Below are 17088 nucleotides of genomic sequence, written 5' to 3' on the forward strand. Positions count from 1 at the left end.
CCTCCCCCAGGGCGCCTGCGCCAGGACCTCCCCCGACACCTCCCCGCCCCCCCCCTTTCTGCAGGCTCCCTGGAGTCCACGGAACACACATACGTGTACAAAGTACAAGGCTCGGGAGTAACACCGCCTCAGACCCCCTCAGGCGCTCGCACTAAACAGAGACTTCCAGGTACGTCACGTCTCCGTGTTTGAGTTCATTAACACTGAAGAAAACTGGTTGTATTTCCCCTGGTAAAACAGACCTTTGCATCATGTAACGCTTTACCTGTTTGGTATTAGCTGCATTCCTCTGTTTTCTTGATTCTTTAACCCAAAGTCCTATTTCTCGTCATTTAAGGACAGCTGTCACTGTCCCTTTAGCCGTTTCAAAGCCTTGGGAAAATACCTGGGTAGCACTCCCCGGGGCAGTCAGGGTCTGGACAGCTGTCATGCTTAACCTGGGGCTCGCTCCCCTGAGCTTTTCCTGACTGAGGTTCCCTCAAAGTCCTCAGCACTGGGGGCGCGTTAGTGTCATATCAGCTCTCATTTCTCACCTCCTCACTTACCTGCTTCAGAGTCAGTGATCCCAGGGGTTTCTGCCGAAGCCGTTGTGATTAAATAAAGCAATCACTTAGAGCACAGACAGCTTCCATTGCAGGGGTGTCGTTTTCTGAGTGTTCAGTGCCGTTCATTGATCTTCCTTCCAGGCCAGAAGCCTTTTAAAAGGTCCCTAAGAGGTTCAGATGCTGTGAGCGAGACCAGCTCAGTCAGTCACATCGAGGACTTAGAGAAGATGGAGCACCTGTCGGGTGGGCAAGATGCCTCGGAAGCCAACAGCCCTGAGCGGCACCCAGGGGCGCCCACCCCTCCAGAAGCCGAGCAGACGGGGGCCCTCCAGGACAGGGCCCAGCGCCTGGAAGATGACCGCCCACAGGTAGAAGAGCCAGAGAGCTTAAGATAAAATTCAGTGTTTGCCTGGAGACTGGACTGAATGTTGTTTCAGGGAAGATGAAGTTATTCTGAAAATGTGAACTGTGCCACATGTTAGTATGAGAGAAATTACTGTTATTTGTGCTTAACTGGGGTTTTTGCACAAAAATGTGCCTGAAAGCCAGGCTTCTGGGAGGGCAATTGACTTGTCTAATTTTGTGGGTATGTATTGATAGAACAACCAACAACTACTGTTTCTGTCTACCCAACTGTAGTAATACCTTTTCCCCCCCAGTTACCATAAACACTTTTTATTCACAGAGAAAACTTAGAATTTCAAGTGCCTGCCACTTGAAACACTTGCTCTTATCTTTCCAAACACATGTGTAAGAAGTTACTAGGTTGCACATAATAACTCTTTGGTAAGACAGCTTTCTTTAGAACTCTCTGGGTTCTCTGTTGTCCTGCTGCAGAGGAGACAGACAGCATTCTTGGCCATCTGTTTTGCTTGGTGTTTAGTTTGATCAGGTTGCAGTATACAACTGGATTGCGTTTGGCTTGAAGGAGAGTGGGTTTCAATGGGATTGTAAATAAGAGTGTCAGAAGCCCTCTCCTGCCACCCCCAATTGCTGCTTCCCCGGAGACGTCAGTAAGGACCGTGTCCGCTCAAGCTATGGCAGGGTCGTCAAGCAAGTTAGACTGGACAGTGCTTCTGTCTGACTTAGCTCTGCCACAAATCCATTTCTCCCTTTATATACTATTTGTAAACAAATTAAAGGACTCATCTATTAAGAGTAACTGTAAAGACTCTTCTTGACCATATTATATATATATATATATATGTATATTTTTAAATACTGATAAAGCTTTTAAATTGGCACACAAGTACAGACTGTACTTATTTCTATGTTTAATATCTGAAAACTCAATAGATGCTACTCTTAAAAGCCTCGTATTAAACATGCTGTATAGCACCTCGTTACGTTGAAATTCTAAATTAAGTACACCTTTGACCTGTTCTCACGGGAGCTTCTGTAGCTTCTGTTCCACTAGCAGCTCACACTTTTGGGCCCAACTCAAACAAGAACCAGAAATGTAATCTTTCTCAGGCTGATCACGCCAGACTACTGCTGAAATGATTGGAAGTAACCCTTGATTACTGCCTGTTTCTACTTTTCCAAAAGTACTGCATCACTTCGTTTATCATAGGTAACGAACGGCCCCTGTGCCTTTTAGTCCAGTGAAGTCGAGCTACAGGAGACCTTAAGATGGTGGGGATTCACATTGGGTTTGTGGACTGTAGTACTGAAAGCCTTAGTTATACCACATTAAGCCTATAATTACACTCTGATCTGATGTGATTTCTGACATTTGGCACTTGTCAAAATGCAATTTTCCTTTTTTTTTTTTTTTTTTTGGTGCAAATGATTAAACAAAGTCTTCCCTGTTTATTTGGTGCAATGAAGTATAGCAGATAAAATGGGGGAAGGGGAAATTATTACCTTTAACAAGATTAATTTTTAAATGTTTTTATATATATTTGAAATTGTTAAATTGGTTTTGCTGAAACAGAATTTCACCCTTGAGATACTATTTGAATGCTGGTTTCAATAAAGGTTCTTGAAATTGTTACCACTGAGTTCACTTCATAAATCTTAGCATTAATTGGGCATGGTAACTTCCTTTTGGATAACAATTTCAGAAAAATAAAGGTTTCTAAAAATATAACATCAGTTTTGGATTTGATGCTTCTAAAATAGTTTGAGGTCAAAAAAAAAATCTCTGTGAGATGTATAAATTCTCACCGAACTTTACTGCATTTTAAATATTGTTCTTTTAAACAAAATAGATGACAGTTTTTTCCCTCATTCACTAATTTAGCAGAATTAGACTTACTTACCCAAGTATCTGAAATAGCTGCTTATAGCACAGTGCGAAAGCTGGCTTCTCCTCTGCCTCTCATTACTAACCAAAAAGTAAACCTAAACAAATGCCTTTGCCAAAATAAGATTTTATTTTAAAGTCATTTGAAAAACACGGAGCAAGGAAAGAGACCTAAGACTGAATGGATGTAGATTCCAAATTCATATTCTTTCCTACCTCCACCAGTGGTCTTTTGTCATGCCAAAAAGTTGCTTTCTTTGGTAATTCCTATTTATTTTTAGCTTCCTGGAGAAGAGATCTTTTCCCATAAGCCATCTTCATTTTTTTTGTAGAGTAGAGCCTTATTTCCAGGAAACAGCATGTTAGCTGGAGAAGGGTATTTCTTTAAAAACATCAAGGTAGATCTGATATGTTCAACAAAGTGGGGGGGCTCAGCCAGAGGTGATGTGGAAAGGTTCTGGAAAAACAAGATTTGGGGCGTGAGAGAAGAACCCTGCTCTGTTCCCTACTTTGATAAAGATGTCAGAGTCTCTCTGTGCTCCTTAAACATTAATCAGGCTGTTCTCAGATCACTATATATGTAATTTGTAAAATTACATAAGAAACGAGGTGTCCTGGGTTAATGAGAACAAAGCAGTTGGCTGCCTGCTGCTCCCCTGCGTTGATGTCCATCCAGGACTCCACTTACCCCCGACTGATACAGCAGCTAAACAGGGTCTGCCAATGGCATCCTCCAAACACTGAAGGAAAAGCTGCTGTTATCTAGTCTAATCCCTTTTTTTTTTCCTTACAGATGAGGAAACCAAGGTCCACAGATTTAAGATTTACCCAACCTGTAAATTCTCACCTCTAGTATTTGCTTATCATCTTGCTGCAACCAGAAATCCACATGGGGAAATGGCATCCAGGAATATGGTCCTATACGAAGTTGTTCTGTCTTTGCATCGTAAATACTAATCATCTAAAAAAGAACATTTCAAGGATAGAATTTAAGGAATGTTATCAGCTTAAACCCTACCTTTAATGGAAGCTCCAGTGTAGTCTTGAAATTAAGGCATTTGTCTGGATGATAAGCTTCTTTCAGTTTTTGTCTCATAGTAACAGAAGCTGCTACTTACTGAATATTTTCCACCTCTCTGGTACTGCACTTTGTGGGAAACAGACATTACTTTGTTTAGTTCTGACAACAGTCCTGCAGGAAGATGGCATTTTTCCCATTTTGGCTGGAAGCCCAAGGCTCAGAGAGACGGGCCGTTGCCCATGGTCACACGTCCATAAGCGTTAGGGCCAGGCCCAGACCCAGGTGTGTCTGACTGAAGTCCACACTCCTCAATGCTACATGAAACACTGCCTCATTATTCACACCCCGAGTAACCTTGAAACTTAAAAGTACACATGCCCGTTGCTCCATCAAAAGAAGGGAAAAACCAATTTGTAAAAATGTTAATTTGCCAAATGATCAATTCCCTGAATTCTCAAATGTGCCAATGGTAGTTTTCAGCTTCACCAGCAATGTTCAATTTTGGTTACTGAGACTGAAATATGTCCTGAATCTTAGCTAAATCAAGGCTGTTACGCTACTTGAGAGGCTGCAAAAGGATCCCTAACAATGTCAAAGGGTTGGCAGAACAGACCACTGAATCCAGACATTTCCAATGAAAGTGGCAGCATTTCATAAGTGAGATTTCTTTTGGGTGCTCTGAATGCGATTTCTATTTTTTTCACACTTTTAAGCATTTTAAAAGGATTCTTTCTCCCATTCCTCAAACAACGTGTAAGTCTTAGGTTTTTATTTTTCTAACTTTTAAAATGAAGGTGTTACTTAATTAAAAAGCATCCTAAGGCAATGAGACTTTTAAAGTGATTCGATTATTCTTGGGGTTAATCAATTCATCCCAGCAAACTGGTCTTCAGTTACTTGGTCCAGAGGAGAGTGTGATCCTGAGGTGCAGAGGGGAGAAGGCTCTTCTTCCCCCTTAGCTTGCCTTTCTTTACAGCAGCTTCACTGGTAAAGTTCTTACAAAGTAAAAGGGGCTCGTTCTCTTTGGATCTGGGTGCTGGGTGTTCACATACCTCCCCAACATCTTCACGGCAGGGAACTGGGGTCTTGAGCTTATAACTGAAAACGTTCATTATTATTCTACATGGTGTGTTCGTGGTGGTTCCTGATCATGTACAACTTCTTTAAAGAACTGACATAAACTTTTCATTTCTAAGGTCTATAAAACTTAAGACTTTGGAGTTTGATGCCCCCCCTTTTTTCCTTAACCCTGTAACATAAAGATGATATCAAACTCACTGGTCCTCCTGTCAAAGCTCGTGCGGCACGTAGCTCCTCCTCCGGACCTCGGTCTTGGAAGGAGGCTCTGTAGATCTCTGAGGTTTTGATGTTGACAGCTGTTGAGGGACAACAGGGTGACTTCCTACTGACAAAAGCCACAAGGGTTGGCACAGTCTCACACTTCCACCACCACATGTAATAGAATATGGATGAGTCTCCCTCAGAGAGAAAAGAGTGGAAACTGAACAAAGTTACTCTTAGGTGTCTGTAGCGTCTCCCTTCCTGGAAAGGGATAATGCAACCCTTTAGCCAAGCATCTCGCTGAGAAGAGCTGAGGCCTGAGCTGGACTAGGTAAGACCTGGTTCCGAACCAAGGGTCCCCCCCACAGGAGGTGCGCCATCTCTTCAGGCAGCGCGTGGCAAAGCCTCCCTGGTCAGCCCTGTGACCAAACACGGCTGCGAACATGGCCTGGGACTGGGGCCAAATCTGGTGTTTGTGTGTTGGTTTTTACTAACCATTTCAGACATACAGAGTATAGAGAATAAAGCAGTGAGCACCCAGCCAAATAAATCAAATGTCACAGGAGCCCTCTGCAGAGACAGCCGGGCTCACCCTATTCCAGCCTTGGGAGTCCTAGGGGCTGTTATAGGAGGGAGGAAAGGTCTGGGTTTTCTTCAGCCTTGTGGTTGCACACTTTCCTTTGGATCTTTGTTCTCAATCAAAACCTTAATTAGTTCCCTAAGTATAAGAAGATTCAAATTCAAATGCCCTGCTCCAGCCCCCAGAGCACTGGCTGGAAAAAAGCAGAGAGGCCTCTTGGGAGAGCAGAGACCACTGACATACAGCTTTCCCCTAACGGGGGTGATGCCTACACTTTATATTTGCTACCCTTTTTCTTTTCACAGCCTTAGGATTTGGATGTTTTCTCTATTTTGTAGATAAAGGTTAGAGAAGGTAAGCTTCTTGCCCAGCAAATACACCGAGAAGTCAGGATCTGAACCTAAGGCTGTGACACACCAATAGCAACGGGCTTACTAGCTGGTGGAATTGGCCTTTAACCAGAGCTTGTCTTGTCAGTGTGAGACCAATAAACCCTCCGATCAACACGCTACTTACCAATGCCATAAATTACTGGAAAGTGGTTTTCATTTTCTTCCCGGTCATTTAATTCTAACATGTAAAAAAAAAAAGAAATTTTAAGATCAATTTTTAAGAAATACCAAACAATCGCTTTTATTTTCCATAAATAAAGGCCAAGAAGGAGCCCCCACTGCAAAAGGGGGGAAATGAGAACATGAAAGGGACTGTGTCCCTGTTTCCCCGCTGAGCCCCAGAGCAGTAAGGTCATAGCGAACAAACGCCTCTCCAGAGTCCGGGCCTCCCAGCCACCTACACGCGTGGCAGCAGCTCCTCTCTGGGATCTGGCCCCTCCTCCTTCCCAGGAGTACAGAGCAGACCGCTGAGAATCCCAAGGAAGGACAGAGGAGTTGCACTCAAGGGGCGTCAGGATCTCAACTGAGGTTGAGCAGGATTTGGAGTGGGAAGGGCGGGGAAGGCCATCCCAGAAGATATGGGAAAAGCCGGAAGGCATCACAGCATTGACAAACAGTGCCGTCTGCGACTGAGGCACGGATGCTGGGTCCTGCTTTAAGAGCGAGGGCAAAACATCCCCGAAATCTACAGCTTTGCTTTGGGAAAGATGGCAGAACTTACCTGTCACACATAATGTCACCAAGTGAATGTCATCTTCCTGTCTGTCAAATTCACCTACAATGACAATTTAAAAACTGATGTCAAAAAAGTTCCTTTAGGGACTTCCCTGGTGGTCCAGTGGGTAAGACTCCTTGCTCCCAATGCAGGGGGCCTGGGTTTGATCCCTAGTCTGGGAACGAGATCCCACGTGCATGCTGCAACTAAGTCCTCAGGCTGCAACTAAAAAAAGATACCACATGCTGCTGCAACTAAAAAGATCCCGCATGCCACAAGGAAGATCCTGAGTGCCGCAACTAAGCCGGCACAGCCTAAAGAAATAAATATTAAAACAAAAGCAACAAAAAAACCCCAAAATCCATCTGCCAATATATAAGCCAGTTCTGAGCTGTGTGCAGTATTCAAAAGATTTCAGGCATCTGACACACAATTTAAAAAAAAAAAAAGTTCCTTTAATTAGCAGAGCATATGCTGAACAAGTCAAGAAGGGGACAGAGAGTCGGATCCACTAGCCTTCCAGTCACAACCTGGCCTCTATCAGAGGTCAGATCCACGTGAGCTGATGCCCAGAACCCTGCCTGCCAAGGGACAGATGTGCTCCTAGCCTCAAGCTCGAAGGAAACTTCAACCAAGGCTTTCCATTCTTCTCTCCATTCTGAGAGGTTGGGCAGACAAACTCATTCATAAGATTTTTACCCTTTTCCTAAATAACTATTTTTTCCTGATTATCAGTCATAAAAAATTTGATCATTATGAAAAATTTGGAAAATACAGGAGAGTGGAAAGAATATGTGGGGTTTTAAAGATACAAGTGTATGGGCTTTTAATGCCCATAATCCTAGCAGTTAACATTCAGTATATTTCCTGCCATATTTGTCCATGCACAGCTAAGCTCAGATGTAGACAATTTTATATCCTGATTGTTTTGTACATATGTATTTTCCCATGTAATTCAAACCTCTTCATAAGTATTATTTTTTAATGGCTATATAACTATTCCTCTACTAATGGACATTAGATTATTTCCGATTGTAAATAACATTCTACTGCCCATCTTTGGGCATAAATCTCTGTGTACATTTCGGATTATTTTCTTATACTACATTCCCAGAAGGGGAATTACTGGGGCCATGATGGACCATGATGCCAAATGGCTTTCCTGACAGGTTACACCAAAGTATGTTCCAGTGCTGCAGGAATACACCCACCTCGCTGCCTCATGGTTAATCAAAGAACATCTTTTTTTTTTTTTTTTGTAATATTTGCTAATTTAACGGGGAAAATTGGCTTTTATCAGGGTTTTAATTCTCTTCAGATTAAAATGGACATTTCTGCCCAGAAGGTGGTTCCTGTTTTCACACAATTCACAGCACTTGCTATTTCGGGATGCATCACCTGCTATTTTGAAAGAAAATCTTGTCCCCATCCCATTAGCTCTGAGCATTTAGCTCCTTGCTATCCAGTCTTTATGGAAGATTCCAAGCTGAGCAGTTTGTGTGGCTCCAAGCAGGTGCACCCCTCATAGGTCCTGTACTAATTGAGATTTTTATCTAAGCAAAAATAGATACATATTTTTATCAAATGTGAGGAAAAAAGTGAACTTACTAAGAAGCTGATGCGTCAGTTTTTGTGACAACTGCCTGTCATCACTGAAGCCGCCCACGAGGTGCACTTCTAGCCTGGCGAAGAGACAGGAGGTGGTCAGAGGCCGAACAGCACGGGACAGCGTGTGCTGGGTCTGCTGTGAACTTTAGCTCTCGGCTCCTGGGCCCCGTTTACGCCTCAGCACACGCACAAGAACCGGTGCAGCACATGCGACCCTGCCCGGGTGCCTGGGGGCCGAGCGGAGCCGTGTCTTAACACAAACATGAGGCCACCTTGAGGCACAGGGTGAAAAAGGCTACCCTGGAAGAAGACAACCATGTCACACTATCAACCCGCCCCCAGCGGGATGCTTCCAAAACCTCTTAAAAGTCTCAGCCTAAGAGGACCTGGGGTGCAGAACTGGGAAGGGCGGGACTGACACCATCCCTGCACAGACGCCGTCTTCTCTACCGCCCAGCATCATGGAGAGACGGGTTCGCATCTCCGTTTCACGGAGAAGGAAACTGCGTCTGTGTCTAAAGCACATGCTTATCTACAACACCAGCTTTTCCCAAAGTGTGTTCCCCTGAACACTGGCCTCATGAGACAGAAAAAAGTGTTCTTGGGGTTAAATAAGTTTGGGAAGCCTTGCCTACTCCCCAAGGGAGTCACCATGCACAGCAAAGCTCCACGTAGGAAGCCCTACAGCTGGAAAGACCACACTAACTTTGTTAACCCTGAGTGCCCCATGCACACTTCTCTGCTAACCCCTGGTCCTCAGCCTGTGACAACCTGGCAACCAAAGCTTAGGAAAGTGTGGCCGTATTTCACATCCCTTCTACTGACAGACAAAATCCTGCTGAGGAATGAACCAGAATCTTCTGCATCAGCAGCACAGGGCAAAGCATCAAGTCGCCTCATGACATATTCTATCTCACAACTGTGTGCTGAGAATCACGGAGTTGGGCCCATGGCCCAGTCCGGCTACGTAACCTGGAGGGCCCAGCAGTCTGGCGACTGCACAAGCCACAGAGCCACGAGGCTAGCCCAGCCTGTCGCAGACCTGGCAGGAGAAGAGTTCAATTTAAAAACTGCTCTGTGTTACACTAGTGAAACTCGGACAGAGACGCTGGTCTTTTAAACCCCTGGGATTCTAAGAACTTGCATATGACTAGACTAGTTCATTCAAATGAACTGCTGCCTTAGACTTCAAATAAGATGAGATGCCTGCCAGGCCCGCCAACGAGAGAGAAAGGGGAGAGGACAGGCGTGAGCACCAGCCAGAAGCGAGGCCGCGGCTGTGGGCCTCCCGTTTAACTAACCCTGTGGCTCTGGGAAGCTGAATCTCGGGGCCGCACACGTGCAACAGGTGGTCACGCTTTCTGTCACTGGTGAGAGGGTTGGGCGCTGTGGTGGACACCCAGGGCAGGCATCAGCTCTTGCACAGAATCCACGACGCTGAGAACTGCACCCCCTTCCTCCCGGCCATCTCCGGCTCCTCCCCAGCCTTGTGTTCCTCAGAGCCCTGTCCATCGTTAAAATCCTGTTGTGCTGACATCTCCTTGCTGTGGAATATGAGCCCCGCGGGGGCAGGGTTTGTCTACTCCATTCACTGCTATGTCCCTATAACAAGTTCTAGTTCACAGGAAACGTTCAACAAACAACTGCTGAAGGAATGAAGAGATTCCACCGCTGGGGTGTAACAAGGCAATGTCCGCAAAACGGACATCTAAGAGGACATTACTGAGAACAGAACTACAGATTCAAAGTCAAACCTCCCCTCGTACCCGCCACCCATTCACTCCCTCAGCAACTACTGATGAGGGGCCGACGCTGGGCCACGGTCTGCTCCAGGGGGACCAGGCGGCCACGGTGCTGGTGACAGGCCACATTGCTGGAACAGCTGCCACAGCTGTTTCCTCTACGCGATGGTGTCAAGTTCCCAATATCACAAAACAGAGTAGCGTGGAGCTCACCTTCCACATTGAGTGTGGTCGGAAAAGGATTTTATGGAGTTCATGATCAAGGGGACCTCAGCTTTGGTGTCAGTTCCGTCACAATGTGTCAAGCAGGTAGCCCCATTACCTGAAGAACAAGGGTGAAACGACTCATGTTATTCCCGATGAGAACTCGGGGAGCAGGCCAGGTCTACGCCTGTCCATTCGGACCGCCTCATCTTTGAACAGCCTGTAAAAGGAAAAATAGAGACGTCTAGGCTGCCCAGCCAACCCATCTGACCAGGGCCACAGGGAGGGGCCATGCAGATGGAGAAGAGGTAAGCAGAGCCAGGAAACGCAAATCGAGAAATTCATGGTCCCACGTGTCGGGTCCGTTTAAGTTAACGGTTTCCTTCATCTCTCTCATCATACCTGTGTGCCTCAGGACCACAATGTGACAAGTGGTGGCATCATCAGAACCCAGAATGGAGATGGAGCCTGTTTAAAAAAGAAATAAAATAAAATATCCAATAGCCTTTGGGGATAACGCCCAATTCACTGCTTCCTAACCTACCATCCTTTGGGGAGGTCACTGCAAGCTCTCTTTGCTGAACATACAGAAGGCCCTGGGGTCCCACTTGTTGAACAGACTGACCTCTGAGAAGTCTGGCTCTTTCCTGTTTAATTAAAAAAAAAAATACAATAGTGATGGAAATTAGTGAGGATTGAGTGACTAGAGAGGTGGAGAGAGCCAAAGTGTGCCCTACGTGGGAAACACACACTCGTGAGGTCTGAGGTGTGTGTATTATCTGACAGAAAAGCTAAAATAAAAAGGCAGCAGCAGTAACTACCATGTGGAACAATGTGAAGGAAACAAGGAAGTTCTGTTCTTTTTTCACCCTACAGAACAAGACTCTAGCACCTATGAAATAAGATGCAAAACTCTTTTCCCCACTCTTCACAATTGTAAAGAGAATCAGATCCTATGGACTAGGGGATTGGGTGGCTCAGAAATCACAGACCTTCTTCACTTCCTTTAAAGAGGAGGAGGGATCCAGACCTTACCTATCTCCTAATCTAGTAATCCCCACCTCTGGAAATCTGTACTGTGGAAATAACCCAAAAGGCACTCAATCCCTGTGTTATCGAGAATGGCACAAAGCTGGGGACAGCCACAGAAAAGGCAAGTAAATTATGCAGAACCAACTCACAACTGCTAACTGCACAGTCATGAAAAATGAAGACTATGGGAAAAGAGTTTGGAAATGTAAACTGAAGAGCAAGATTCGAGTAAAAAAAAAAAAAATTTAAGCTGCAAATATGCTGTTAATACAACAATGCTAAAAATGTTGCCACATATAGGGAAAAATACTGGAAGGAAATTCACCAATATAACCATGATTGTGTTAGAACAGGGCAAACACAGGTCATTTAACTGTCGCTCTATTCTCCAAATGTCCTATGATGTAATTATGTTATTAAAGTAGAAAACCAAAGAGGAGCCCTCATAAATAAGCAAATTTATGAAAAGATAGGTTAATATTAGGTGTGAAAATTCTGACTAATTGAATATTTGTATAAATTCTTATTAGTAAGCCTGGGGGGAAAAAACTCAGGTGGTTAATTCCTTCATGAGAACTAAATTAAACTTTTTTTTTTCAAAAACGTCAAATAGAGGCATCACTAAAATGTTTCATAATTTTCTTCTTACTTGCAACAAATAAACTCCTCAATAAGCAATTTCCTAACCATGTGTGCAAATACAGAGCTTGTGTACTGTCTAGACCAGGGAACATTTTTATGGTCTTATACTGGCTTCTGGCCATTCCTCACTGTTGGTGCTAATTTAGGTTAGTACTTGCTTACTTAACAAAATACAAGAGATGTAAAAAAACATGATGATATGCTTGATGAGTTCTAGAGGGTTCTCTTTTAATAAGCTTTCATTAATTGGAAGCAAGGCAGCAGTTATAGTGAGACCAGCCCCTCCATTTAAGAAAGGAACTAAGTTGGGATTAGCAGATGCAAACTATTTTATATAGGATGGATAAACAACAAGGTCCTACAGTACAGCACAAGGAACTATATTCAATATCCTGTAATAAACCATAACGTAAAAGAATATGAAAGAGTATATATATATATAACTGAATCACTTTGCTGTACAGCAGAAATTAACTCAACAATGTAAATCAACTATACTTCAATAAAAAAAATGTTTTAAAGAAGAAAGGAACTAAGGACTGAGTGAAGTGCAGTATGTGATCGGACGGCCGAGTCAGGGAGAAAGAGATGCAGCCAATTGTGCAAAAACTCGCAACACCTCATAGCAGTAAGCACTTTTCATTTTCACACCATTTCTCACCTTAATTCAAGATAAGATAAAGGAGAATGCAGAATTTCCTTTTTATTATTCCTTTAATACTTACCTCTTTTTGTTCTTTTTGGGGAGGGGGAGGGAGAAGTCAAGGCAAATTTTTACCACTCATTTTCACAAATTGGTCACCACCCAAAAGCAAAGCTATTTCTGAGAAATGAATTATCATTTGCGTGCCCAAGACCAAAAATCACAACGTCTCTCATCGACACAGCTCCTACTATTTCCCAGAGAAACAGAAGCACAAATTATCAGGAGAGAGAATGGCCAGAAAGTGAAAACAGCAACATTGCTTTGGTCTTTCACTTTAAAAAATGAAAAAAAGTTAGCCAAAGTTCTCTTCTTCTGTGGAAAAACACACAGTCCTACTTTATAAACTCGCATCCTTTCTGAAATAAAAGCAGTCGTTTTCTGAACTTTTTCTATCCGCTGGACGCTCAGATTCACAAAAACATATCTTTTCCCGCAGTCTCTCCCTGCTACGGCTCATCCTCGTTTCCCAGTCCCTATCGGAAGGCACCGTTCTCTTAACCCAGGGGTCAGTACACGTGTTTCAGAGAAGGGCCAGTCAGTAAGTATCCCGGGCATTGCAGACCGTGCGGTCTCAGCTCCTCAGCGTGAAAGCAGCATAGACGACACATGACAAGTGGCCGTGGCTGTGTCCCCAGAAAGCTACTTATGAGTGACACTGAAATTTGAAGAAAACGGGAGAGCAAGTATGAGAGCGCCACCAGGCACAGCCCTCAGAACTGAGCCTTCTTCCCACCCCTCGGGCGCTACCTTATCTCAGTCCTTTCTTCCCTTACACCTAAATTCCTGCAATATAGTGCCCGGGGGAAGACACAGAGCATGGTGGTGCTGGGGGGCCTCTCCCTGAGCCAGTGACCTGGGCATTAGGCTGAGCTTCGGTGCTTCGCCCCCTCCTCTGGGAAACAGGGCTGATGACGGCCACTCCTTCGGCTGTGGGAGGATTAACTGACAGCAGATCTGCAGGGGGTGGCTGTCACCATTGCCCACCTCTGGTCCCCTGTCCTGACCCCGCTTTTCTGCTCAAAAAAACCCTTCTGAGGAATAATTACAGGGGTTTATAAAGATTTAGCTCTGTGAATGTTCCTAATGGGAAAAGAGCATAAATATTGCGCATGCTTAAAGGCAGGAACTAAGTTACGTGGAATTCCATGGGACTGTTTCTCAAGAGGCCGCAGGACCAGTTCCTGAGCGTCCAGTGACTGGTTAAGAACAAAGGCTCTAGACAGCACGGCCCAAAGGCGCTTTCTGCAGCGATGGCAAGGATCTGTATCTGCCCTGTCTCATACAGCAGCCACTGGCCACACGTGGCTGTCGAGCACTTGAAACGTGGCTAGTGTGACTGAGGAGCTGATTTTTAAATTTTATTAAATTTTAATTAACTTAAATGTAAATCGCCACATGCGGCCAGTGGCTAATGTATTGAGCACTGCTGCTCTAGAGGCAAAGGCAGACCGCCTGGGTTGCGATCCAGGCTTCACCACTCGCAGGATGTGGGATCTTGGGCAATTGACTCCACCCTCTGTGCCTCAGAGTCCCCATCTGTAAAATGGGAACAGCAGCAGTACCTGCTTCCTAGGGCTGGGATGCTCAGCAAGTTCCACGGCGTTGCTATCATTGTTGCTGTTGTTACTACTATCCTATGCTAAGCATAGCTACGGACAGGCTTGTAAGTGCTGCTACTGCATACTCACAACCTACTGTCACATGAAAAAGACACATTATAGAACAGAACATATAGTATGCTATCATGTAAAAAAGTACAGCAAAATGTGAAGCATGGTTGTGGTCACAGATTCTTTTTTCTTCTTTTTGAAATTTATAATTTCTATTTTCTTACCAAGGGGACACTACTTGTTATTTAAAAAAATAATTAAACCTTTCATTTCTCCACACTGCACGTCAGCTGAAAGATCCATCTAAACCCCTGCCACCTAGGTACGACCTACCTCTCCCGGCTTATCTTCCACTCTGCCCCTCCTGCCCTCTCTGCCAGGGAAACGGGCCAGTCCACCCGCCTTCGGGGCCCTTCCCCTCCCGCCCAGGGGCTACAGGGCACAGTCCAGCTTGCTCAGCTAGAATGCCCTCCCCCTCTTCCCTTAGGCTGCTGAGATGGAAGTGCCCCCACCCCCGCCTCCCCGTTCCTGTAAGGCAAACTGGTCCCCACTACACAGCATTTCTAGGCCACGTCTCCCCAAAGAGGCCAAACCTCCCTTCTAGGGGGCCAGCCGCCCTGGTATCTCATCTCATTCCCCCTGTCTCCACACTTAGGGGGCTGCCTTGGACACTGATCTAACTTTTTATCATAGAAAATTTCAAGCAGACATAAAAATAGGGTGCCACCTATATTCTTTAGGCAGCTGCACTTTTTCTCCCTTGGTGAGTCGTACTCCCAACTGCACCAGTTCATGGTGTGGCAGTGACACAGTACAAGGAAAGTGCTTAACACTTAACCTAGTGTCTGCTAGGTGCCCAGTATGTGTTGGCTAATATCACTATTGTTTTCTTGAAATGCAAGTTGAGAATCACACAGAGTTGTCCTCTTTTCCCCGTCAGTAACACCACCCCCCCTCATCTTTTGGGTCATTTTCAGGGGTCATTCTGCTCAGACATTTGTGTAACAAATATTTACAAAGCACAGATTCACTGACAGGGCCTGCCCTAGGCTCTGAGGATACGAAGACACAATGTCTGCCTTCAGGAAGCTTACATTCTGGGGGAGAGACCAAAGGAAAGTAAACAAAACAAGCATGCAGACAAAATCACCCTGCAACTGTTACAGAAGAAAACCCAAAAATACCTTCCCTAAGCCTACAGACTCAATCAGGTTCCCCGGCTTCACTTTGCAGAGTGAAAAGGGGCATTTTTTTCCCCCTTTATGGCACTTAATTAACAGTCATGGTATTTGAGCCACCCGGTGATTAAAAACCATCCCCACCCTATAAATGTCCTGATTGTGGGGAAAGAGGCAAACACCATAGGCAACGTACATTAGAGGCTCAACATGAATCTCTTAAATCAATGAAATGGTTGATTTCCCCTTAGCTGGATCTGGGGCAAGTGGGAGGTTTGGTTCGGATTTTTCTTTTACAGTAAGAACCCTTTTCCAAACAGTCTCTGCATAAGCCTGGACTAAGGGTTCAGAGGTCCACCATCTAAGGACAAAAGCAGGAAACAAAACAAAAAACCCTTCCATAGGGTGTGGTTCCTCAACACGGCCCAGCTGGGGGAAAATAGGGCCCTTTCTTCCGACTGAAACTAACCGGGAGCCCCAGGCCCCGGGTCTAGAAGACTAGGCGACCCGCCAGGATGTCCCTGCCCACCCCAGAAAACCTCCTGCTTCCTGAGGACCCGAGGACGATGCCGCGCTCACCACGGGTGGGGATCCCCGGCGAGGGAGCGAGCAAGGGCGCTGCCCAGATTTGCCTAAACGGGCCAAGTCCGGATTGGAGGTTGGGACCGCCCTGTCTGGAAAAAGGGGGTCCCGGGGTGTCCTCAAGCCGCGGTGCTGGGCGACCCTGGACAAGTCACCTAACCTCTCTGGGCCCCCGTTCCGTCCCTTCGAAAAAGAGGCGCTTCAGCAGATGCCCTCTAAGGTCCAAAGAAGGTAAAAGCTCCACAAATGCCTCAAGCGAGGGCAGAAACTCTGCTGCCGGCGGCCTGGGCTCCGGATGTGCCGATAGCACCTCCGCTGCGCCAAGTTTCGAGCCTGATTCGGGGAGAGCGGGTGGTGGCGGCGGGGTAAGGAGGGCTCTGGACCGCCTGCGGATTCCCTCGGGCCCGCCTCGAAGCCCCCCGCCCGGGCCCTGCTCACCTCCAGAAGCGGGTGGGCTCGGACGAGGTCCCCAGCAGACTGCGGCAGCCTCACTCGCCGCCCCTCCACGAGTAGCGGCATCGCGGAGGCGGCCGCCCCGGCAGGCCCAGGGAGGCAGCGGCCTCCTCAGCCGCGGGCCGCCCGCCGCCCCTGCCCCCGCCCTCGCCCTCGCCCTCGCCCTCGCCCTCGCCCTCGCCCTCTCTCTCGGGCCGCCCCGCCGCCGCGCCCAGCCGCGGGTGCCACCGGGAAGTGGAGTCCGACGGAAGCGGTGCAGCCCCAAGAGGCTGAGGAAATCTACGGGGACGGAGGGGGGCGCATGGCTCCATGGGAAACGTAGTCCAAACAGGAGGGAGCGGCCCGCCTCCGCTATGGGCGCTGGGAAATGTAGTTCTGAAAGCGTGAGGGAGGAGGAGGGAGTGGAGGGGCTGCGCTCATCGCGAGGGCCCTTGCCCTCAGGGCCAGGCTCACATTTCAGCCAACCTGGCCTGAGTGCGGGCTCTGGGGTCGCCGCCTGCCTAGGTTCATATCACGGCTGTACCACTTCCCCTAGTGACCTTGAGCAAG

At 46.4% G+C, this 17088-nt stretch overlaps 2 protein-coding genes across 6 annotated transcripts in view; one reads left to right on the top strand and one right to left on the bottom strand.

Annotated features, from left to right (window-relative positions):
• The window catches only part of PDXDC1 (pyridoxal dependent decarboxylase domain containing 1), a 57895-nt gene extending 52866 nt beyond the window's left edge, over positions 1-5029 (top strand). The window contains exons 23-25 of one of the 3 annotated variants that reach the window (XM_057529842.1): positions 65-169; positions 687-913; positions 3587-5029. In XM_057529842.1, coding sequence (XP_057385825.1) covers positions 65-169; positions 687-913; positions 3587-3646 — 392 coding nt within the window. In that variant the 3' untranslated portion in view covers positions 3647-5029. Of the gene's footprint in view, positions 1-64; positions 170-686; positions 2542-3586 lie in introns of those variants that run through there. The other 2 variants (XM_057529844.1, XM_057529843.1) reach the window with 2 other exon arrangements.
• Positions 2901-16703, bottom strand: NTAN1 (N-terminal asparagine amidase). 3 transcript variants are annotated; one of them, XM_007188350.2, is made up of 10 exons: positions 16525-16703; positions 10881-10983; positions 10739-10804; positions 10346-10454; positions 8391-8464; positions 6789-6842; positions 6192-6245; positions 5093-5190; positions 3641-3754; positions 2901-3250 (listed from the first exon to the last, which is right to left on the bottom strand). In XM_007188350.2, the coding sequence occupies exons 1-10, from the start codon at positions 16603-16605 to the stop codon at positions 3071-3073; spliced, it is 933 nt and encodes a 310-aa protein (XP_007188412.1). In that variant the 5' UTR covers positions 16606-16703; the 3' UTR covers positions 2901-3070. The 3 variants fall into 3 exon arrangements, with proteins under 3 accessions (XP_007188412.1, XP_007188413.1, XP_007188414.1); XM_007188351.2 differs by lacking the exon at positions 10881-10983 and having other exon boundaries at positions 16525-16656; XM_007188352.2 differs by lacking the exons at positions 10739-10804; positions 10881-10983 and having other exon boundaries at positions 16525-16656.
• Between the last annotated feature and the right edge of the window lie 385 nt (positions 16704-17088).

This window comes from Balaenoptera acutorostrata, chromosome 15 (genome assembly GCF_949987535.1).
Source record: "Balaenoptera acutorostrata chromosome 15, mBalAcu1.1, whole genome shotgun sequence".
Classification (NCBI taxonomy): domain Eukaryota; kingdom Metazoa; phylum Chordata; class Mammalia; order Artiodactyla; family Balaenopteridae; genus Balaenoptera; species Balaenoptera acutorostrata.